Here is a 23,839-nt window from a genome sequence, read left to right on the forward strand (position 1 = left end):
TGCAGGTGCAGCAGTAGATGGTCAGACGTGAGTGCTGTAGTAGGGTGCGAACGGTGGAGTTTCGAACGGTGGATGTGCGAACGGCCGAGGTGCAGATGAAGACGGCCCGACTTCATCACCGTAGTAACCTGCGTAATATATTAGATATACTATTGAATATATTGAATACGATAATTTATTGTCACCCATTACCTGAGAGGCATGCACGTGGTGAGGGTGTTGGTACTAGGTATGGTCTAGGTGGCAGCGTTGAGACGTATGTAGGTGCACCTAGTATTTGCTTGAAATTAATACATCAATAACAAAGGAATATCCCTAACCGTCATGTGTATGAAAAATGTGTACCTATTGTGTCCGGGCATGGAGGGTGTGGTCCAGGTGGCCGTGTGGATATCGGTCCCGGTGGACGGTGTTGCACATCAGACCTTCTGGATGACTTTGCGTGGACCCCACTCGACCTAGCAGGAGCACCGACGACGTTTGCAGTGGATCGACAAGAGTAAGCTTCAGAGCCCGTGTGGTCTTATCGAAAACTCTAACAAAATTATGTAGTTACCCCATGTTTATTTACTCCGAGTTTGTTAAAAAAACCATTGCCTTTTTTTTTTCAAGGAAAAAAATCATTGGTTCCTGTTGTGGTTCTCTGTTTGCTGTATTCTGCAGTCAATTCAGGCATGTTGCATGTCACCCTTGTGCTATGATCAGGTTGTGTTTAATCTCCTTGGTCTTGCACAGACTGACAGGCGATAAGTGGTTACCCTTTGTTTTCGAATGAAATGGAAACATGGTTTGGAGAACTCTGCAGTCCAGTGATAGTATGATACTATGTCTCATTAAGTAGGATTAACCACTCCAGCTAGATTGTTTGCCTACTTAAGATGCTGTGGAATTGTTCTGTCCAAATCAGTGGGGCATGTGGCCTCAGAAGGTCGCATATTTAGGAAACTACTCCCGTTGCTTTTAGAAGATGCTTGTAACCGATACTAGTTTAGTAGCTGTGCTCATCAAAACGAAACACGGCAGGTTACTGATTCTGGTCAAAATAAGATACGTTTATTGCCCTAAAAAAGATAAGATCGTATCATCCTTGTCTTTGTCCGTGAGACCATGACTCTGTACTCTCTGTATCAGTCTGTTGAAAGCACGAGGTAAGACTCATCTAGCCGTGCAGCAATAAAAAAACTTGTCGAATGATGATTTATGTATTTCGTTTCCAATGAATATTTGTTCATCGAATGTGGTCATTGCATACTTGCAGCAAAATCATTGAGATACAATTTTCACATTTTAACTGGCTGACCCATTTAGCTACTAAATAAATATTGTGGTTCCTAGGGTGCTTATAGTATTTCAGTGACTTTTTTAAAAAGGAAACATTTTTGGATTATCTTAAAACATTTTTTGCTTGAATTGTAATCAATTGATTTGTTTTGGTGTCCTTAGGTTGCTGTAATAGCTCCGAATGTCCCAGCAGTATATGAAGCTCATTTTGGTGTTCCGATGTCCGGAGCTGTTGTGAACTGCGTCAATATTCGGTTAAATTCTGAAACAATTGCGTTCCTCCTTTGACCATTCCGTTGCAGAAGTTGTGATGGTGGACCAAGAATTCTTCACCCTAGCTGAAGAATCCCTGAAGTGCATTGCAGAGAAGAAATCGACTTTCAGGCCTCCGATCCTGATAGTTATTGGTGATCCAACTTGTGATCCAAAGTCTCTACGATATGCTCTAGGAAAGGGAGTTATTGAGTATGAGGAATTCTTGAAAACTGGTGATCTGGGGTTCAAGTCGAAGCCACTGAAGGATGAATGGCAGAGCATCGCCCTAGGCTACACTTCCGGAACTACTTCCAGCCCGAAAGGCGTCGTGTAGCATCACCGCGGCGCTTATCTAATGGCTCTCAGTGTCGCTATGGTGTGGGGGATGCCTGAAGGGGCTGTTTACTTGTGGACTTTGCCCACGTTCCACTGTAATGGTTGGTGTTATACCTTGGGCGCTGGCTGAGTTTTGTGGAACAAGCATGTCTTCGCCAGGTTTGTTAACCATATGTCCTGGAATACATTTTTGGTCCCAAATGTCTTCTCAAATTATGCAGAGTGCACTCTACCCATCTAGGAATCAAATAACATATACTCAACTTTTTCGGTGAAAGAACAAGAAAAATAGCAATGCAATGTCTATGAGTTCTGCCAATTCTGATTTCTAAAACATGTGTTGGGGAATGGTCTCATAGGCTCCTTCGGACATCAGGTCGAAGACCTCCGCGGATGCCTCAAACTAACCATATTTAAAGTTACCGTGGATCTGTTATGTTGTAGGAACCCTTCGTACTCCCCGTGCCGAAGGAACGGTTCCGATAGCCAGGACGAGCGAAGCCTTCGTTGGGCCTTCAGAGCTTAGCCAAAGGGCTTTGCTCGACGCCATGAGGGAGTCGCCCGAAGGGACGCCGAAGGTGCGGCTGAGTGGAGACCTTTAGAGGTCCAAGCGAATGATGACCTGGGTTCTGCACGAAGACGGAGCAAAGGGCGAAGGCATGGTCGAAGGGAGGATCATTGGTAGCTGCAGAAGACCATGAAGAACAAGATCGTAAATAACCTAGATGTACTTAGGAAAGTGCCATAATACCCTCAAATATGCCGAGCATGTGGCATTTGGAGGGGTAATCTCGTAAACTGTAACATGAATGATTGAGTACGATCTATAAATAGGGTGTAACTATAACTGACATGACGGGTGATATTAATTCTAACAAAGACTTCTCCACTTTGTGTACGTTTGCCTCTAGCCTTCGAATTTCTCTAGGGTCCGAAGGCCCACCACTCTATCAGCAAAGCTAGTTCCCAACACCATGTTGCACGTTGTAGGTGAAAACAAGGGCTATATACTCCAGCATTATGAAGCAAAAAAGTGACACACTTCTGTGCTGCACTGATCGTCCTCAACAACCTCGGCAATGCTCTAGCAAGCGAGCGTTCCTGCTGCCCCCATGTCATCAATGTCACAATCGCTAGAGCCACCCCGATGTCGTCCCTGCTCGCCAAGTTGTCCATCCGCGGCCTTCGCGTCATGCACACCTACAGCCTATTAGAGACCTATGACCTAGCGACCATGCGTGTGAAGGCTCAAGTGGGATGACTTGCTGCTGGACGAGTGGTCCCACCTGCACTGTTGACAGGTGTCGATGACATGGGAACCAGGAGTCCCCGAGTCCCGAGGCCAGTACAACAGAATGCCACGTGGCGCCTTCCCTCGGGGACTATCTCCCCGAGGTCCGAGAAGACCAAGTTTCGGGAGAGGGCGCTCGGGGTCATGAACAGTGGTCCCTGAGTACCTGAGTTCCCCAAGGACCCGAGAAGTACAAGTTCTAGGAGAGGGCGCTCGGGGCCATGAACAGTGGTCCTCGAGTACTCGAGTTCCCCGAGGACCCGAGAAGACCCAGTTCCGGGAGAGGGCGCTCAGGGCAATGAACAGTGGTCCCCGAGTACCCGAGTTCCCTGAGGACCGAGAAAAGGCATATCCAGGAGAGGGTGCTCGGGGCTATGAACAGTAGTCCCCGAGCACCCAGAGTTCCCCGAGGACCTGAGAAGCCCCTTGCCGGTGGACCCCACAAGGGCTCAGCGGTGAGGTGTCAACTGGTGAGAGGCCCAATACTGCATTTAAGAGGGAGCGTGGCCTGTCACTTCCAACCACTCCTCCCACGCCTGCTGTCAGTCCTTGCCACTGCCTAGCAGAGAGGCGTGGGGACATTTAATGCGGCGGGTCCCATCGCGCGTCATCCGACATGCCTTGGGATATCGTCGCTGGGCTTGAGTCATATCGCCTGTCGTCCTGCTGTGTTAGGCCTGCTTTGACCGGGCAGGCACGCGGGGCTGCTCGGTGGCTACCTGGTGGGCCCCCTGCTGCACTCGTTGAAAAGTGGCATGATGACGACAGGACCGGACGGGGACGTATTTTCAACCCCTCGTAACATCAAGCTGCAGCCCATGATGGTTGCTTTCCATTTATGGTGCCTTGAGACTCGCGCCCTCCTTTCTGGGCATGCCAGGCCACCCCGACGGGATATAAGAAGGGGTGGGCACCCCGGAGAAGAAGAGGGTTCAAGTGAAGTGATAGAAGACAAGTTCAAGAAGTTCAACAGACGTGGACAAGCTAACGAAGACAGGATACGCGAAGCTCTAGACTTAGACAGAAATCCTTGTAACACAAGAGATCCTCAGAGAGGCATTCCCAGAGCGTTTATAGCATACACACAGGAGTAGGGTATTACGCTTCGTGCGGCCCGAACCTGTCTAAAATCCCCTGAGCATTTATTTCCTCTAGCATCCGATCATCCATCCCGCCTGCATCTCATTTACTCTCATTAATTCACGTACGAGGTAGATTCAGAATCATCCCCCCGGCTGAATCTCAAAGGGGGTCCCTCTGGATCCCCGCTTGAGGAGTTCATCCTTCAATAATAGGGCATCCAATACATCGCGCTGGAAGGCCTCGATGTTGTGGACCCGAAGACTATGTCCCTCATGCCGACGGACGACAAGTCCTATGGGGAGATCATCCTGTGCGGCAACACCGTCATTAAGGGGCACCTCAAGAACCCCAAGGCCAATGTTGAGGCGTTCATGGGCGGCTGGTACCACACAGGCGACCTCAGCGTGAAGCACCGCGATGGGTACATTGAGGTGAAGGACCAGATGAAGGACATCATCATCTTTGGAGGGGAGAACATCAATAGTTTGAAGGTGGAGAAGGTGTTGTGCACGCACCCGGCAGTGCTCAAGGTCTCGATCGTGACCAGGGCCGACGAGCAGTGGGGGGAGTCACCGTGCGCATTCATGACACTAAGGAACATAGTTGCTGATGGCTCCGATGAGGCGTCGCTGGCGGATGACATCATGATGTTCTACCGCAAGAGGATGTCAGGATACTGGGTGCCCAAGTTGGTGATCTTTAGGCCATTGCCGAAGACGGTCACGGGGAAGATCAAGAAGCATGAGCTCAGGACCAAGGCAAGGAGCTCAGCCCGATGAAGAAGAGCAGGATGTGAGCTCTTGTGTTATCGTGATGAGATACATTTGTATGGGGGAAATGACTAATGATGCCATGGCCGCATCGTAAACAAGAAGTCAAGGACTATGTTTCGACGTTGCATGCAGTTGTATCCTTTATAAAAGAATGCATACTGTATATGCCAAATTTGCACTGTCCCTGTCCAATCTTTCTTCGTATAATCATTTCCGATAACTCACAGAAAAAAACAGTATGTGGAGTCCAAGCTAATAATGCGAGAAAAGGGGCTAGCTTTCCTTGTTGTCATTGTATTGCTTAACTGTTTGATGGTTGATTAGATGCTTCAGTAGATCTTTGCAAAGGGGTGGGCGGCAAAGTAGGTGGGACAGAGGTTCTTGTAGTGGCTGAAGCATCCATGGTCTTCACGGTAGCCTACAACAAAAGCCAGACTGAAATAAGTGAGAAAATAAAAAACATGCTAATGCATCAAGAATAAAAAGGTACTTACCCTTCATCGGTTGTTCTCCACCTCTCGAAGGGTGAGGTCACATCCGCGTTGGCACAACTAGTTGCTAGTGAAAGCTTTGGCAGTGGCCTTCGATGCCTTTGACACTGCCCCGGTCGACATGTCCAGTGGGTAGCGGAATGAAGGGCTCTAGAGTGCCTTGTGGTGGTTAGAGCATGTCATCTCCAAAGATTGTATAAGACTTTAGCCATAAATCATGGTGCAAAAATTTCCATATAAGTGAGCTGCTTGCCGAAGGGCTTCGGACGATTTCGTGGTCCAACCAAGAAGGCCATCGAGATCGCCGTGGTCGAAAGCTGGAGTTGAGGCAGAAGCACCTAGTTCTTGAAGAGTTTTGCCAATAATCTTAGTAGCCCTCAGCACCTTTGGCTCCAAAACTTCAACGCGTCTTTGAACCGCATCCTGAGCAAGTTGCCTTGCCTCATGTAACGCTTTGACTAGGTGTTGATTTTCACGAGTTCAGAAGCAGGTTTATGCACTTGTTGTATCTCAAGTTTGGGGAGGATGAAGCTATCGAAGATGTTCTTCGCGTCCTTCACCTCTCCAATCGTCGGTTCAAACGAACTCAGCCCCAGTTCTTGGGCCTTAATAACTCTAGCATTGCGTGAGGCATCCGTTGACATAAGGTCTTTGCCACCGTAATGGGTTGGCGGTGGCGAAGCGTTCCCCTCCTCCCTGGTCTCCAAAGCTCTATGACTTTTGGAGGAGCTGGGTTCCGAGTTGGAGGATGAGCTGTTCGACTCCTCACCAGCTTCTTCGGTATTTTCTACCCCTTTGACCATCTCATCGAGCCCAAACTCGGTCTCCCTCTCCTCCTTCACTTTTTTAGCAACAACTCGCTAGTCCAGCAGCTCGTTATCGTCGTCGTCGCTATCAATCATGAGAGGGCCAAGTTAATTCATGTAGAAGTTGTAGAGCATTTTTGCGATGGGACGGGCACATCTGATGTGTCCTTCGAAGGCAATTGTCGAAGTGGCACCACTTGAATGGCTTCAGGGCCCCCGAGGTCATCATCACCCCCAGAATCGCTAAAGGCCAGTTGGAGAGGTCTTTTCTTCAAGGCAATTGCCTTCTTTTTCTTAGCAGTGGAGGTCTCCACCCTTCCTCTTCCTCTGGGCTTAGGTGGTGAAGGTCTCGTCAGTGCCGATTTTCGAAGGGTGACCCTTTTCAGCATGACCCGCCAAGGACCCATATAACTTTGGTCTATCTCCATAGGCGAGCCCCCTTAGCTCAAATATTCAGTTGAGTCGGTGGCTGAGGGCCTGTTCGGTACAAGCTTGGCCCTCAGCTAAGGTGAGTTTCCCTAGAAGAAGCCGGACTTCGGCCTCCACCTCGACGACCATCACAGCTGTTGCAAAGTACAAAAAACTTAAGAAAATAGTAGAAGACCAAAGGTTAATGGGAGTTGGGCCAAGAAAGATACTAGGTTTTCCCCAGAAATCAAACTGGGGCCAGCAAAGTCCCTCTGACCCCTTCGGTCCGAAGGATGGAATGGTCCACCCTTCGCTCAGCGGCCAGACCCCTACAATAAGGAACTCTTTGATGAGCTCGCGAGTGCTCAAGTGCTTCACACACCTCGTAAAGGCTTCAAACGCTGCCCGTTGGGAGGTCTTCAGCTACACGTCTAGGGCGCGATTACCTTTGTAATCTTGGCATTTAGACATAAGATAGTCCCTCTTATCTACCTTATGGTAGAATCACCACTGTGTCCAGTCCTCCGGTCATTTGTTTTTGTAGGACACGGTAGGTGTAACAAACCCTACTCGATAAGAGAAGTTCACGTAGCCGAGTGGGCTTCGCTCTGAATGTCATCCATAAAAACTGGCTTCGGCTAGTGATGGAACTAGTGGGCGGCAATGAAAGCTCTGTTTGAGGCCTTCGCTTCTTCTGACCTTGTCGCTCAGGTGAAAAGGCTAAGCCAAACAATGGTGTTCGACGTTAGCTAATGGAGAAAGATCTCAATCACCTTGAGGACCTTCACCACCATCTCATCACAGGGTAGGCAAAGTCCAGCGCAAAAGTAATCCACGAAGACAAGGGCTTCGTCATCTTCCAGCATTGGAGTCTCTTGGTCCTTGGGAAGTCTGACCTTCGAAATATCACTTATCAGACATTCTTTCTTCATACTGGCTAGGACTCCTTTGTCGACCTTCGATCGCCCGATCCAATAGATCATCGACTTACTGGATTTGCTTTTTGGAGCCATCGAATCAACCTACCTTGGCTTTAGTCTGAAGTGCGAAGGATGGCAAATAGCTTTGTGCAGAGAATAGAGAGATGAGCATGTAGGCTTGAACGCAGTGGCTTGGTAAAAACAAATGAACCGCGGGGGTAGTCTATATATACTAGTCAAAACACCAACTCAAGAGCAGTTGAGAAGGCACACGTTGGAAATCGAGCCATCGTATTAATGACAGTTAAGACAAACAAATAGTAACCAACGTTTCGAAATTCAAACCGTCTTGTGAGAATAAAACCGTCACTTATAGAAAAGTTAGACCCTTAGGGTAAGTAAGGGGGCTGATTAGCAAAATATAACTCATATAGCAAGAGGCATTTGACGGGCCAAAGGGGACGACGTTCGGTGATACCATCTAATTCATGGGCTTGATCCATCGAGGAGGAACCTTTCCTGTGGGTTGTTGTTGTTGGGGAATGGTCTCACAGACCTTTTTGGACATTAGGTCGAAGACCTCCGTGGATGTCGCAAACTAACAAGACTTACAATTACCGTGGATCTATCGTGTTGCAGGAACCCTTCAACAAGTCAAAGGAATGGTTCCAACAGCTAGGATGAGCGAAGCCTTTGTTAGGCCTTCAAAGCTCAGCTGAAGGGCTTTGCTCGACGCTGTGTGGGAGTCGATTGAAGGGACTCCAAAGGTGCGGCCGAGCAGAGACCTTCGAGGGTCCAAAAGAAGGGTGACCCAAGTCCAGCACGAAGACAGAGCAAAGGGTGAAGGCATGGTCAAAGGGAGGACCATTAGTAGCGACCAAAGACCATGAAGAGTAAGATCATAAATAATTTAAATGTACTTAGGATAGTACCGTAATACCCTCAAATATGCCGAGCATGTGGCATTTGGAGGGGTAATTTCATAAATTTTAATAGAAATGGTTGAGTACAGCCTATAAATAGGGTGTAAATATAACTAACATAACCGGTGACACTGATTCCAACAAAGACTTCTCCACTTTGTGTACGTTTCCCTCTAGCTTTCAGATTCCTCCAAGGTCCGAAGGCCCACCACTCTATCGACGACGCTAGTTCCCAACACCATGTTGCACGTTCCAGGTGAAAACGAGGGCTATATACTCCGGCATTGTGAAGCAAAAAGTGACACACTTTTGTGCTGCACTGGTCATCGTCAACAATCTCATCAATGCTCCCGCAAGCGAGATGTTCCTGTCGCCCCAACATCGTCAATGTCATGGCCGCCAAAGCCACCCCGATGCCGTCCCAGCTCGCGTCACGCATACCTACGGCCTGTCAGAGACCTATGACATGTCAATCATGTGCGTGGAGTCCCAAGTGGAAGACGTACCTTTGGAGGAGCGATCCTGCCTGCATTTCTGACAAAGCATCTGGTAGATTGCGCTGGAAGGCCCCGACATCGTGGACCTGAAGAACATGTCCCCCATGCCGGCAGACGGCAAGTCATACGGGGAGATTGTCCTGCACGGCAACACCGTCATGAAGGGGTACCTCAAGAACCCAAAGGTCAATGCCAAGGTGTTCATGGGCGGCTGGTACCACTCTGGCAACCTCGGCGTGAAGCACCCCGATGAGTACATTGAGGTGAAGGACCGAATAAAGGACATCATCATCTCTGGAGGGGAGAACATCAACAGCCTGGAGGTGGAGAAGGTGTTGTGCATGCACCCGGCGGTACTCGAGGTCTCGATCATCGCCAGGGCTGACAAGCAGTAAGGGGAGTCACCGTGCGCGTTCGTGATGCTAAGGGATGGAGCCACCGATGGCTTCGATGAGGTGTCGTTGGCGGACAACATCATGAGGTTCTACCGCGAGAGGGTGCCATGATACTGGGTGCCCAAGTTGGTGATTTTTGGGCCATTGCCAAAGACGGCCATGGAGAAGATAAAAAAGCATGAGCTTAGGGCCAAGGCAAGGAGATCGACCCCATAAAGAAGAGCAGGATGTGAGCTCTCGTGTTATCATGATGAGATACATTTACATGGGGAAAGTGACTGATGATGGCATGGCCGCATCGTAAACCAAGGACTATGTTTGGATGCTGCATGCAGTTGTATCCTTTAGAAAAGAATGCATAGTGTATATGCCAAATTTACAATGTCCCTGTCCAACCTTTCTTCGTATAATCATTTCTGATAACTCAGAGAAAAAATAGTATGTGAAGTCCAAGTTAATAATACGAGAAAAGGGGTAGCTTGCCTTGTTATCGCTGTATTGCTTAACTGCTTGATGCTTGATTGATAATGTTTAGTATGCATCTCGATCTGTTGTTATTTTTTTAAAATGAAAAAAAATATTTTTCGAAGTGATGACCTTTTGTTAATCAGCCGTCGCTTGCATGAGCAGAGGGACTCCAATCTACGCTTATACAGGAATTGGAGATATAGGTCACGTGCGAAAGTCTTTTTATGTTCAATTTCGTGAAAGTTACAGAAAGACAGCAGCAGCTGATAGCTGTGCCAGTTGCGAGATGATGATGGTTCTCCAAATCGCGATTTATTCAACGCCGGGGTAATTGTTCAGGCGTTGTTACTGGCTGGTATCAACGATTTTTCTCCCGAGTCACTCAAGCGTGACGCCCTGAAGTTCTTGCTCCATCGAGAGGTCGGGCAAAAGTGACCGGCAAGTCAATGCTAATCTGACTAGGACGCATGGGCTAGTTCGGTCGGCATCAAAAGTTTGACTACTTGAGCCTTCAGGGTTCGAAGAATCGGCTCCATCCACAAAATTTTTGAGTGGTCCGTTCCAGACTTCCCATTTAGAAGAATCGGTGTTGGTCTACCTTTGGCGTATTAGAGGGGAGATTTGGGCTGGACCGAATTAGGACGGTTCAAGACACGATGATTTGGCACAATGCATGGTACGATACGGCAGGGGAAGAATTAGGTCAGATCAGTATGGTATGGACATGTGGGCCGTGCTGTGTTTAGTATCTTGATATGGTAGACGGTACGACCTGATCTAAATAATAGGTCATGCCTGGCCCGATACAAATGAGCCTGATTCTCATATAGTTATTGGTTAGTGATTAGAACATATTATCATTGACGATGTATCAAACTAATACAAGTGCGCGACAGTTAGCATGTCACTGGACTCGTAATATTTTATCTAAACCTCTCATTATGGCATTGATTAATTGAGGTGAGAGAGTCTTACGTATATCTACAAATAGATTGAAGCTTGTTTGCTGATTGTTACTAATTATATTCATTTGTAGATTGAAGCTTGTTTGCTGATTGTTACCAATTATTTTATACGTGTCTCCATTCATCGAGCGTAACAATCTTATTTGCTTATCATAATAGTCGGATCAAACCCTCGATGATACCTAATTGTGTACGGCCCGACGGGCTAAACGAGCTGAGTCTACTCGATACAAGGTAGCACGAAGCATGAAGGAACCGTATCGTGCCAGCTCGACCTGACCAAGTCCCATCTCTAGGCAGAGACGGCCGGCTGTCTCACCAAAGGCTAGGGCGGTGGCAACGATGGCATTGGCGTGCTCGTCCCGCTAAGGCGGAGCGTGCAGTCGCGAATGTGTCTTATAGGCCTGTGTAGGGTCTAATAGTGAATTAGGTGGAGCTATATTATAACAAAGCTCACTTTCTCCATGTAATTCAGCAACTGTTTAGTTAATCCTGTCATGCAAGTCATGCAGTCGCGATCGCGATCGCCGCGGCAATCACATCACACAATCTATCGACGTGCCACCCAAAACGGGATGCCAAGCCGAGGCCGGACCCAGTCAGGTAGCCGATAAACATACAGCAGAATCCTGCCTTCCACGGCGCCCAATCGCCTGGTCGCGACGGACGCGGTGGCCACGCACGCCACCCACCCACCCGCGCCTCCTGCGCCGTGCGCCGCCGCTAAAAAAACCCGCAAAAGCCCGCGCCACGAGGCTTGCGCGGCAGATCCCCACCACCCGCTCCTCATCTCTCCCCACCGCGGCACCGCGCGATCAGCCCCTCGCGGGCCACGCTGGCCCGTCCCGACCCACCAGCCCAGACGACATATAAAATGCAAGCAAAGCGCCCCCACTTGTTCGGACTCTCTGCTCCCCTCGCACCCCACGGTTGACGGCTCCAGCTCCGTACCAAGTCAAAGCCGCAGCACAGCTCGCGGAGAAGAGAGGGATGGCGGTGGAGCGGGACATCGACGAGCTGCCGCGGAACGACGCCAACTACACGGCGCTCACGCCGCTCTGGTTCCTCGAGCGCGCCGCGCTGACCCACCCGGGCAGGGCGTCCGTCGTGCACGGCCCCGTGCGCTACACTTGGGCGGACACCTACCGCCGGTGCCGCCGCCTCGCCTCCTCTCTCGCGCGCCGATCCGTCGGCCACGGCAGCACGGTGCGGGCTCTCTTCCCCTTCCTCCCTGTGTCCCTACGGTGTTGTCTCATTGGTGTTCAGGCTTCTGAGGTGGCGATAGAGAAAGGAAAAAGGTAAAAACAAATTGGAAACTTACAACTTGAACTGTAAAACTGTACTAGTAATTTTAAGAAGATCGAAAATTAATGGTTATGCTGTAGCAGCATTCTATGAGCAGTGACGGATCCAAAGCCGAATTTTAGGAGGGCTCAACTTCTTCTTTTTCCTCTTTCATCTCCTATTTTTTCTCTTTCTCCTTCTATTTTTTCTCTTCTGTTTCTTCCTCTTCCATGCTAAAAAATCTTAGCAAAACAGTAGTTTTGTTGCTAAACTAGGCTATCAATTCCTGCATTACTAGTAAAACAGTAAACAGATGGCTGGTCCTATCATGTTGGCAGTAGATGGGTGGGTGAATGGTGTGCTTCTTCAGTCCCCGCAGGAGTACATCCTGACAGCTTAGCTTGTCCTTTCTTCTCATGTTTCTTGCGCATTCTTGTTACGGAAGCGCATGAAAGTATTTGATGGAGCACATGCTGACGGAAATACCGCCATACATTCTATGCAAATTAACTGATGCCCTCTCTCGATGCTGATGGGAACCACCCAACTGAAATAGGAATTCCAGAGTGCGCCCATTAGGCCACTACTCATTTTCTTGGGCAGAAAAATGCAGAAAAATAATTAGGAATATGCTTTGTTAAGACCCCAAATAGTCCAAATTGTATAGCTACTTTACCATATTCCGAATTTTAGGGTTTCAATAAATCACCTACCGCAGTTTGTCTTGGCCCAGATCTAGAACTTCCTAACGAAGTCATTCCGGAGGAATCCAATGAACACTAATAAAAGAAGAACCATCAAAAACAAAGTCTAGGTGGGAGTGAAATCTTCGAACATGATATTTTCTTACCCTGGGTTTTTCATCTTTTCATCCAAGAGTTGAACAATGAAGATAGATGGCAAGTGCCTGATGCAAGAAGGGCAGGCGGGGACTAAACAACGGATAGAGGCTTCGTACAATGGGTGCTCTTTGAGGCTAGGAAGCAAGAGGCGCTTTCCAGAGGTGGAAGATTTACGTTCTTCCTATTTGACCCGAAACCGATCGTCACCCTTCTCTTGCCGTGGAAGGATTTTTGCCTGTGGTGTGGTCCAACCCGTGGGTGGAGTCGCCCGGTCACTTTCCTTACTTATTCTTACTCTCTGGCACTGGGGGAGTCACTTCGCTCGCCTAATGCTCTTCCTTGTCTTGGAGGAACACTACAATGGAAGTGTGTTGAATCAAGAGTAGATAGTAAGCGTCTTTATTATGGATATTATTTCTTTCTTTCTTTTTTCAAGACTTTGAAGACCCGACTTTGACCCACGCCTTCAGAAATTCAGCAGCTCATGTTGTTCCCGCATCACTCGCATGAGTTTCTGAGCCTGCCGTTACTCAACAGTTTTCTGTTGAGGTCTATCCCGTAGAGGTAGTCAAATTGGATCAGGGATACCAAACAGACCTCCCAGACGGTAATCTTAAAGTGGCCAATTTACCCTCTTTTGCAATCAGTTTCGCTAACTCTGGTCATTGAATCAAATTAACCTTAATGAATAACTAATGATTTCTCTTCTTTTAACCGTCCTTTTCCCATTAATAACTTTCCTGACATTTAATGAAGAAAGCTATTATCCGTATAACTATGATGATGCGATACTCGAGAGCTTTTTGGCAATGAGTGGAAAGGACTCCCAGACTTGCTCCGCAGCCCATTAACCCATTTACCATAGCTGTAGCATTATGCTATCAAAGCAAATATGGAATGCTGTATCATAATCACCTGCATACATTCACAAATTTGGACTATGGTCAGAATTTCTAATTTTTCATAAGAATCTGTTCTTTCAACAATCCTCCTTGCTTGAAATTGTTTTTTAGATAAAGGAAGCTTTATTCCCCCAATTGAAATAAGTTCCTTGCTTGCAATTGTTGCTTATTACATTTAAGAATTACCCGTGCTTGTTTGTGAATGTTGTGGCAAAGTTTTGTCTAGAGATGTATTGAAGATCCTGCTCAATAATAGATCATCATCTGGCAACACAGAATGTGATACTGAGCAGTTGCATTACTATTGGTACTCATTACTCCGTTTGCCTTGTCTGCACCAAATCTTTTGATCACTGATACTTAAGTAAACTTATGTTATACAAAAGATTGATCACATGGATAATCTTGCATACAAAATTGTTCGTTCGTGTGCTACTTTTCTGGTCAATTACTACTTTTTCCCAGATAAAACTACCGATGGTTGCGGGCAGAGTATATTTTATCATGTTTTAATTGATTCGTATTTTCTCCTGAATCGTTTAGGTAGCTGTAATAGCTCCAAATGTCCCAGCAATTTATGAAGCTCATTTTGGAGTTCCCATGGCCGGAGCGGTGGTCAACTGCATCAACATTCGACTAAATGCTGCCACTGTCGCATTTCTCTTGGATCACTCATCGGCTGAAGTTGTGATGGTTGACCAGGAATTTTTCTCCCTGGCAGAGGATTCTTTGAGAATTATTGCAGATCAAAAGAAAGGTGCTTTCAAACATCCACTTCTTATAGTTATTGGTGACCAAACCTGTGATCCTGCAGCCCTCCAAAGTGCTTTGAGGAAAGGAGCCATTGAGTATGAGACTTTCTTGGAAGGTGGTGATCCTGAGTTTGCCTGGAAACCACCGCAGGATGAATGGAAGAGTATTGCCTTAGGTTATACTTCGGGGACAACTTCTAGCCCAAAGGGCGTGGTATTGCATCACAGGGGAGCTTACCTAATGTCACTGAGTGGTGCTCTGATATGGGGAATGAATGAGGGCGCTGTTTACTTGTGGACTTTGCCTATGTTCCACTGTAACGGCTGGTGCTATACATGGACGCTTGCTGCTCTCTGTGGAACAAGCGTATGTCTTCGTCAGGTATATCTTCTTCTTTTATTAAAAAGAGTATGCTAACCTTCTTACTGTCAAATGCATGTGGAGCATAAACTCTACAGAAGACTAAAATAGTGAACTTTATTCAGATGCACTCATGGAATCTCATGTTTCATTGAATTTGATATCTACATGAATAGAAGGTATATTTACAGAACTTCAAGAATATATTACTTAGGTTGATGCAAATACCCCGATGAAATCGGCGTACATACATGTCATGGGTCAAGATCTAGCCCATGGTCTAATAAGACCACCAGTCCAAAAGCCCACTCGTGGGTACTGTTCATGGGCCCGCGGGTACTGTAGTGGTGGCCAGGTCCATGCCGTTTCTGGGCCGTTAAGTAGATTATGGTTTTTAAACTTTCTAAATTGTAATAGATTACTTAGTGCTCAACTTAGCCTCTCTGTATAAAGAGAAACAAATCATCAATAAAGATAATAAGTAAGAATTAGAAGGAAAACCCTTCTTCTCGCCGTCCAAGCGCCTGGTCGACCTTCGCCCTCTCTCTCTCTCTCTCTCTCTCTCACGCCACCGCCTCCTTGCGCCCAAACCCTAGCCGCCACCCACCATAGCCGCCGGCGACCTCCATGGTCACCATCCCCCTACTCTCCTCCCTCCAATAAACAACCACTATTACATCTAGTATCAAAGACCACTCTGACGTCATGTATTTCGTCGGAGGGATCGATCCTGTAGTCAACTCAAGATCTACGCACGTAGATGCGATCGCGAAGGATTGCATCAACCTCGACAACGACAAACGTGGGCCTGTTACTCATGTGAACAGTACCCACGTCTCTGTTCTATTCGTGAATAGTACCTAGGGCGCTTTGATTTCCTTCTATCTTCATGCTCCACTCGTCACCGATCCTATGCCTTCATTACGGGATCTTTGTAGGCAATTTGAGGAATTTCGTCACGAATGCCGACAATGTGTTGATGAGTTGTTCACTGTCCTCAACATTCCTCGGGATCCGAAGGAGGCGACTAAGCTTTTTTCCCCTTACCGCGCCTACCGCCAGCCTTAAATGCCTATACCAACAAGGATGATCTACAGCAGACTGCTTCACCGTCGACAATCGTCATCCTACCAAATGCCATTGTCCCATCATCAGCAGCTTCATCGGAGGTCATGACCAACACTTCTCGACGACCACCGGTAGATGAACACACCTACAACATCGCCTACACGTCAAACATCAGCGTTCCCTCTACGCCAGTCTTCCACCCTATCTTGATGCCAGGCGGTGCTACCCATGTCTCCCTAGATGGTCAGATCACGCAAAACGAAGAACCTATTATTATGGTAGCCTCTAGTGTTCAGGAGGAACACATGGTCGCTGCACATGATTTTGTGGTGTTCACGGTCACGGCATCCCTCATCGAGGCTTATGGCACTTCAGCAGCCACAGACTCTTGTTTGCCACTTGCGGCCGACTTGGAGATCACGCATAGGGCAGGAGGCCCTAAGGAATCTCCAAATGCTGACCCCACAAGATTGCGGCCGATCAATCCTCATTAGAAAGGAGATTATGGAGAGGTGGTGTCTCAACCTTTGCCCTCAGTGCGACAAGAAGTTTAACGACAATCATGATTGCAACCTATTCTTCATCGTGGTTGGTCGCGAATTTATCAATGATGATCCACACTGCATGACAGCAGCAGCTGCAGCAGGCCAAGACACTGTTGCAGGCCAGGCCAAGACGCTGTTGCAAGCAAGGCCAATGACGCCCCGCTCCATGGCATGGTGTTCCAAGGTCCAGTCGCAACAGTCTACAATGTTACGATGGGAGCTACCAGTTCCTCCAGCAACCACGACTTTGTCAACACTAAGCCAGTCATCGCTACTCCAACGTCCACTTCAAGTTGCGAGGATTACTTCGTTGTCATCTGCCACATTCCTGCGTACATCGGTGGCCATACCATTGCACGATCGATTGATCCTGGTGGACTGAATGATGTGGTTGTCACCAGCTCCTCCATCTCCACCACGATGAATCTGGCGACCACGGTTACTCGACCTCCATTGCATCCAACAGCCATCAGCGTTCAGGAGAAACACACGTCCACCCTTCCCGTCCACACCATCTCCAACAAGGACATCGACATCGTCACGCAACATGATTTGGAGATCGTTGTTCCATTGGCGGCCCTGCCTACAACCATTGTGTCACCAATCTCCGTCATCCGGATGTTACACAACGCACCAACCTTCACCTGTCCGTCATTCACCGCTCTTGGGATGGTCCTCATTGCCTACTTGCTTGCCTCGTTCCCATGGGAACCAAGAGGATCGTGTGTTGCGTGCATGATCTCTAATTCCCCTTCCCAGCATTTGATGGACTTTCAGTGAATGACAGATATCAATATCCAGAAGGTACATCTTAACTCTGTCCTATAGGAATTCAACAACGGGCACAACAACGATGTACGTGGATTTCAACATCTCCAGCACAACACACGACGTCGTCATGACCCACGTTTTCATCACACTCATCGTCGAGTCTACCTCCTTCACCTACATCAATGACGATGCAATCATCTATGTGCTCCTTTGACACTAGGCCACCGACATTATCATCAACACAAGGCGCATGGAGTTCTTCATCAACCATCTCCGGCTCTGCCTCATCACGCTCTTGTTTTTTAATATAGGGCTTCCTCAGGTTTCAACCATGGCCCCCACCTTGCAACATGCGGAGCTTTCCCCAATTAGTAGCTCAAGGACGAGTTGCAAGTGAATGTGGGAGAGATGTCAAGGGTCAAGATATAGCCCATGGCCCAATAAGACTGGGTAGCCCAAAAGCCCATTCGTGGGTATAACAACACCGTGGGTACTGTAGCATTAGCTGGGTCCATGTTGTTTCTTGGCCGTTAAGTAGATTATGATTTTTCAGAACTTTCCAAATTGTAATACTTAGGGGCCAAGTTAGTCTAAAGAGAGGCAAATCATCAATAAAGAGATAAGTAAGACTTAGAAGAAAAACCCTTCTTCTTGCCGTCCAGGCGCCTGACGCCTAGCTGACCCTCGCCTTATCTCTCTCACACTGCCACCTCCTTGCGCCCAAACCTTAGCCGCTGGCGACCTCCATGGTCGCCATCCCCTCCTCTCCTCCCTCCAATAAACAACCACCATTACAATATAAAATTACCATGATGAATACGAACAATGGATTTACTTAAATAAAACTAATACAAACAGTGAAAAGTGAAAGAGTCATCCATCAAGTACGAATATGTGCATTTACGATCCCGAACATCGCACTTCCGCTCGGGTCGAGGCTGCCACTCGAATGCAACAAAAGAAATTGTATTTGCCTACTACTCCGACCTTGATTTTGAACACACCCATCTATCTCATCTGACCTCTCCGAATTCCTGAGTAACGAATGCCTACTTGTAGTTTGTATTTGTAGTTTAGATGATGTTTTATGAATCCTCAGTTCATTTGTAGAGAAGATGGATTCCCAGGAAGCTCAGTGTGAACATACGAAAAACTTCACAACTCAGTCGAACAAGTCTGCAATCAAAGTGGATACTTGTTCTTGATGGTTAGGTTACCTGGTTGAGCGCCCGAGCAAAGAAACGATTACTTGATGCTATTGATCGATGTTTCTTTACAGTTTTGAAGAGCAATGCGATCTAAAGATAAAAGATGTTACGTGAATGTTATATATAATGATATAAAAGGGAACACCCTAGCATGAAGCTAATACTTACTAGGTGCTGCATGCCTGCATTTGTACAATGTCATGCTAGAATTATGATGGTTATTTTTACCGGTATAAGCATGATATCTTGAATTTTTATTATGGAGGCACGCCTACCCTAATTTGCTTGGGACAAAGGCTGTTGTTGTTGTGGAGGCACGCTGATGGCTCATCTTTTTTTCTCAATTCTCACTGATAGATATCTTGCGACAGATTTTCTTCATATTGCAAACTTATTACTTGCTCATCGGAGAAATGTTGTGAAAACATTAGCTTCTTGTGTTTAAAAAAACATTAGGTTCTTGATGGACTTGCATGTGACACAATTTGGCATAAACAGATGAATAAGTTCATTAAGTTGACATATAGTTGGATCCATGTTCATGTCCTGACTTCTGACTACGAGCCTAATGCATTACCAGCTTGATGTTGGACCATACCAATTAGTTTCTTTGTACCCTCAATTGGAAAGTGAACTTTTTTCCAGATGCCAGTAAGTAGTAACAAGAACTCACTTTGCCATGCATTGCTGGAAGCAAGTTTGGCAAACAGCATACTTGAATATGCTCCTTCCCATGTTGGCTATTGACCTGTAGAATTATCCAGATCAGTACAATTTGAGCAAAGCTTAGCCTTCCTGAATCACTTGTTTTGGTTCTGACTTTTAATGGCAAGTTTTTCTAGTACTCCCTTTGTCCATTTATATAAGGCGTATTTTTATTTGAGAAAGTCAAACTTTGTAAATTTTGACCAACATTTTACTGCTTTGTTTGTGTCCTCTGTATTGTAGGCCTTAAAGTCATCGAGGTTGTCCGCTAGCTGTAATTAGACACCTTTTCCCCTTCTTTTAATTAATTTAGGCAGAACTCCTGCCATTGCCTGCAAAAAAAAAAAGTTGACACCGACAATTAGTCAAATTATATGTATAATTAGTTTATAAAAGTTGTAGCAATAGATTCAGATTTCAATGTGCTTTTAATATGGTGTTAATTTTATAGCATTTGGCAATATATCATAAGAGAAATTGTAGGCCAAAATCTACTTCTGAAGATTTTTTATTCTAAAATACGTCTTATATAGATTGATAGAGGGATAAAGTCTTTTGAATCACCGAGGAAAAGTCCTTAAGATTTAAGCCTGTTTGGTGTAAGGAAACAATTTACAAAATCACAAGATAAAAAAGATGAAATTATTCACCATCCATCCAGACACCCACTAGTCACGTGTGACGGGGTGGAAGAGAGGAAACACTGCTGGATTAATCGATCTTTCTTTCTCTAATCAGCAACGTATTGCCCAATTCTTATCTTCTGTACATTTTGTGTGACAGGTTTCAGCGAAGGCCATCTTCTCAGCGATAGGCAGCGAGGGTGTGACTCACTTCTGTGGGGCTCCCGTTGTCCTCAACACCATCATCAACGCCCCTCCGGCAGACACCATTCTCCCCCTGCCTCACGTCGTCAATGTCATGACTGCCGGCGCTGCCCCGCCACCCTCCGTCCTCGCGGCTATGTCAAAGCTCGGCTTCCGCATCACCCACACCTACGGCCTGTCGGAGACGTACGGGCCGTCCACGGTGTGCGCCTGGAAGCCAGAGTGGGACAGCCTGCCAGCCGACGAGCGCGCCCGCCTCCACGCACGGCAGGGCATTCGCTACGTCGGCCTCGAGGGCCTGGACATTGTCGACCCGAAGACGATGGTGCCCGTCCCGGCCGACGGCACCACGATGGGGGAGATTGTCATGCGAGGGAACGGCGTCATGAAGGGCTACCTGAAGAACCCGAAGGCGAACGCCGAGGCGTTCGAGAACGGGTGGTTCCACTCTGGCGACCTAGGCGTCCGGCACGCCGACGGGTACATCGAGGTGAAGGACCGCGCCAAGGACATCATCATCTCCGGCGGGGAGAACATCAGCAGCCTGGAGGTGGAGAAGGTGGTGTACCTGCACCCGGCGGTGCTGGAGGCATCGGTGGTTGCGCGGGCCGACGAGCAGTGGGGGGAGTCGCCGTGCGCGTTCGTGACGCTCAAGGACGCTGTGGACCTTTCCGACGTGGCGGCGCTGGCGCGCGACATCATGAGGTTCTGCCGCGAGAGGCTTCCCGGCTACTGGGTGCCCAAGTCCGTGGTGTTCGGGCCGCTGCCGAAGACGGCCACCGGCAAGATCAAGAAGCATGAGCTCAGGGCCAAGGCCAAGGAACTGGGTCCGCTCCGGAAGAGCAGGATGTGAGCTCCTCGTGCTCTCGGTTGTCCGTCTGAAACTTTCTTGTGATCTTGTCTGAACATTGAGAAGTAATTTGGTGTCAGTGCAAATCACCGCTGTACTCTGTAGTCTATATCTCTGTTGTATAATGAACCTGATAAATTGTATTGGAGTTTGTCTTTTGTCTGGAAAGCAGATAGGATGTGGATTTCAGCGAGTTCGTGTCACTTTCTGGTATTTCAATCATGGGTATGGCAAGGCAGTTACTCCGTACAATGCATGACAAATAGCCCAGTCCTAATTCCTTGCAGAAAAATAAAGCTGTAAAACTAACTCATGAAAAGTGAAACATCGAATGAGTTGCTTATAGAAATGTTAAAAAAACAAGCTAAAAATAGTAATCTTTCAAACAGAACATAATAAGATTTGGTCTTGATGATTTTCCTGAGAAATTCTATCAAATTTTCTAGGAAGTCATAAAAAGACAACTTTAGTTCTCTTCCATGAATTCCATAAAGAAAATCTACCACTGTACAGTCTGAACTTTGGAATTATAACCTTGTTGCCAAAGAAATTGGATGCAACACAAATCCAGCAATATAGAGACCTATTTGTTTACTTAACGTTAGTTTCAAAATCTTCACCAAGGTAGGCGTTAATAGACTTGCTGGTGTTGCACAAAACGTTATTAGACCAACTCAAATTGCGTTTATACAAACTCGATATATTATGGAAGGGGGTGTAATCCTTCATGAAACTATACGTGAATGCATCAGAAAAAAGCTCAATAGAGTCATTCTTAAATTTGATTTTGAAAAGGCATACGACAATGTTAAATGGTCGTTCCTAAAACAAACTCTTATAAATGAAGGACTATTTTGCTACGAGACACTACACTTATGTGATATTGGTTGTGACATTAAGAAAAAAACTTTGTTACAGGACACTACGTATGAACTGCATATTACAAAAATATCTTTATTGTAGGACATTGAGTGTCTAACATCTAAGGCCACATACGAGCAGTGTCCTGTAGCAAAATTCCTCTATAATAAATGATTTTTCAACCAAAATCGTGCAAATGGATAGAACAGTTTGTCTCTAGGGTAGTGTAGGTATAAAGATAAATGATGACTTGGGAAGATACTTTTAAACTAAAAAAGATTTGAGACAAGGTGACCCACTTTCACCATTGCTATTTAATTTGGTAGTTGATATACTTGCCATATTAATAGCCAGGGAGAAGGAAAATGGTCAAGTCACCAGAGTAGTCCTTCATCTTATTCATGATGGTCTTTCAATATTTCAATATACATATGATACTATACTTTTTATGGATCACGATTTTGAAAAGACTAAGAATATGAAGCTTCTCCTTAATGTTTTTGCACAATTATCAGACCTTAAAATCAATTTTCATAAGAGTGAGTTATTCTGTTATGGAGCAGCAAAGGACTTTGAACACCAATACTCACAATTATTTGGTTGTAAAATGGGAGATTATCCTTTCTGATATCTTAGAATCCCAATGCACCATAAAAAAAGCAATAAAGACTGGAAATTCGTAGAAGATAGATTCACAAACAAATTAAGTTCATGGAAAGGACACATCTATCGTATGGGGGCAGACTGGTGCTCATTAATTATGTCCGTAGTAGTATGTCGATGTTTATATTATCTTTATTTGAAGCTCCTAAAATAATTCTGAAGAAGTTAGATTACTACAAATCCATATTCTTCTGACAAGGGGATGATAATACGAAAAAATATAGGCTTGCCAAATGGAGCATAATTTGTAGACCTAAAGATCAAGGGGTTTTGGGAATCCTTGATCTTAATCTGTAAAATAAATTTTTGCTTAGCAAGTGGCTTTTCCAATTAATCAATGAGAATGGGATGTTGCAACAATTATTACAAAACAAATACCTTAGGAATAATACTATTTCTCAAGTAGGAAAAAACATGTGACTCATAGTTATGGTCGGGGCTAATGAGTGTCAAATTTAATTTTTCTCAATATGGGAAACTTTAGGATACAGAACGGCACTTAAATCAGATTCTAGGAGGATAGATGGATGGGTAATATACACTTAGAGAGTAGTACCCTAGGATATATAACATTGTTCATCATAAACATGCCACAATAGCAAATGTATTTTCATCAGTCCCTTTAAACATTTCTTTTCGCTGAGCTTTAGTGGGAGATAAATTGGAGGACTGGATGTATTTGGTTAATAAAGTGGTGATGGTACAACTCACGGATCAACCGAATTCATTTAGGTGGTCTCTACATAAATCTAGACAGTTTTTGATACAAACAATGTATAAAGATGTCGACGATCGGTGAACTGCCGATCTTATGAATTTGTAGAATAGAAGAGGGATGTCTCGAGTAGAGAAATCAAAGGAACACACAGAGGAGTTTTTAGATAGGTTCAGGACTCCCTTAGGATAATAACCATACATCATGTTGGTCTTGTATTGATATGAGCTTGTTAAAGGGGGTGTGTGGCTAGCCTAGATAGATCTATTCTAGTCGGTAACTTCCTTGCTCGGCTTGTGGTGCTTCTGGTTTGTAACTTCACTTTTTGTATTTGTTCTCTGTAGGGTCCTTAGGCTCTATATATATAGGGGGACGTTGTACGTCCTCTGGAGTCTTCCTTCCCGTTCTCAGAGATAAACTTCTTTGTTTACGAGATATCCTAGGTTCCTACAGGAAATTTTCATTCATTCAAGGATCCCCTTCTTGGTGTAGAGATATGCTCCGAGAATTATGGAAAACCATGTGGTGTCCGAGTATGGTAGCTACCCATTGGTCATCGTCAAGCCTCTCTCCAGTACGTGAAATGCTGCTTT

The 23,839-nt window shown here is 46.2% G+C and overlaps 1 protein-coding gene and 1 pseudogene across 1 annotated transcript; both read left to right on the top strand.

Moving 5' to 3' along the window:
• The first annotated feature begins 360 nt into the window (after nt 1-360).
• Nucleotides 361-9,692, top strand: LOC133914755 (acetate--CoA ligase CCL3-like; annotated as a pseudogene).
• Nucleotides 9,693-11,660: 1,968 nt separating this feature from the next.
• Nucleotides 11,661-21,196, top strand: LOC133916263 (acetate--CoA ligase CCL3-like). Its single transcript, XM_062359870.1, has 3 exons — nt 11,661-12,098; nt 14,464-15,054; nt 20,114-21,196. The coding sequence occupies exons 1-3, from the start codon at nt 11,883-11,885 to the stop codon at nt 21,008-21,010; spliced, it is 1,704 nt and encodes a 567-aa protein (XP_062215854.1). The 5' UTR covers nt 11,661-11,882; the 3' UTR covers nt 21,011-21,196.
• Nucleotides 21,197-23,839: the final 2,643 nt, after the last annotated feature.

The sequence above is a fragment of the Phragmites australis genome, chromosome 4 (genome assembly GCF_958298935.1).
Source record: "Phragmites australis chromosome 4, lpPhrAust1.1, whole genome shotgun sequence".
Lineage (NCBI taxonomy): Eukaryota > Viridiplantae > Streptophyta > Magnoliopsida > Poales > Poaceae > Phragmites > Phragmites australis.

What these genes read in the sequence shown, in the direction of transcription:
- LOC133916263 (XM_062359870.1), top strand. Translation starts at nt 11,883, where the DNA reads ATGGCGGTGGAGCGGGACATCGACGAGCTGCCGCGGAACGACGCCAAC. An exon ending in CCGTCGGCCACGGCAGCACG is followed by an intron (nt 12,099 to 14,463) that starts GTGCGGGCTCTC and finishes TGAATCGTTTAG; the next exon opens with GTAGCTGTAATAGCTCCAAA. An exon ending in CAAGCGTATGTCTTCGTCAG is followed by an intron (nt 15,055 to 20,113) that starts GTATATCTTCTT and finishes TTTGTGTGACAG; the next exon opens with GTTTCAGCGAAGGCCATCTT.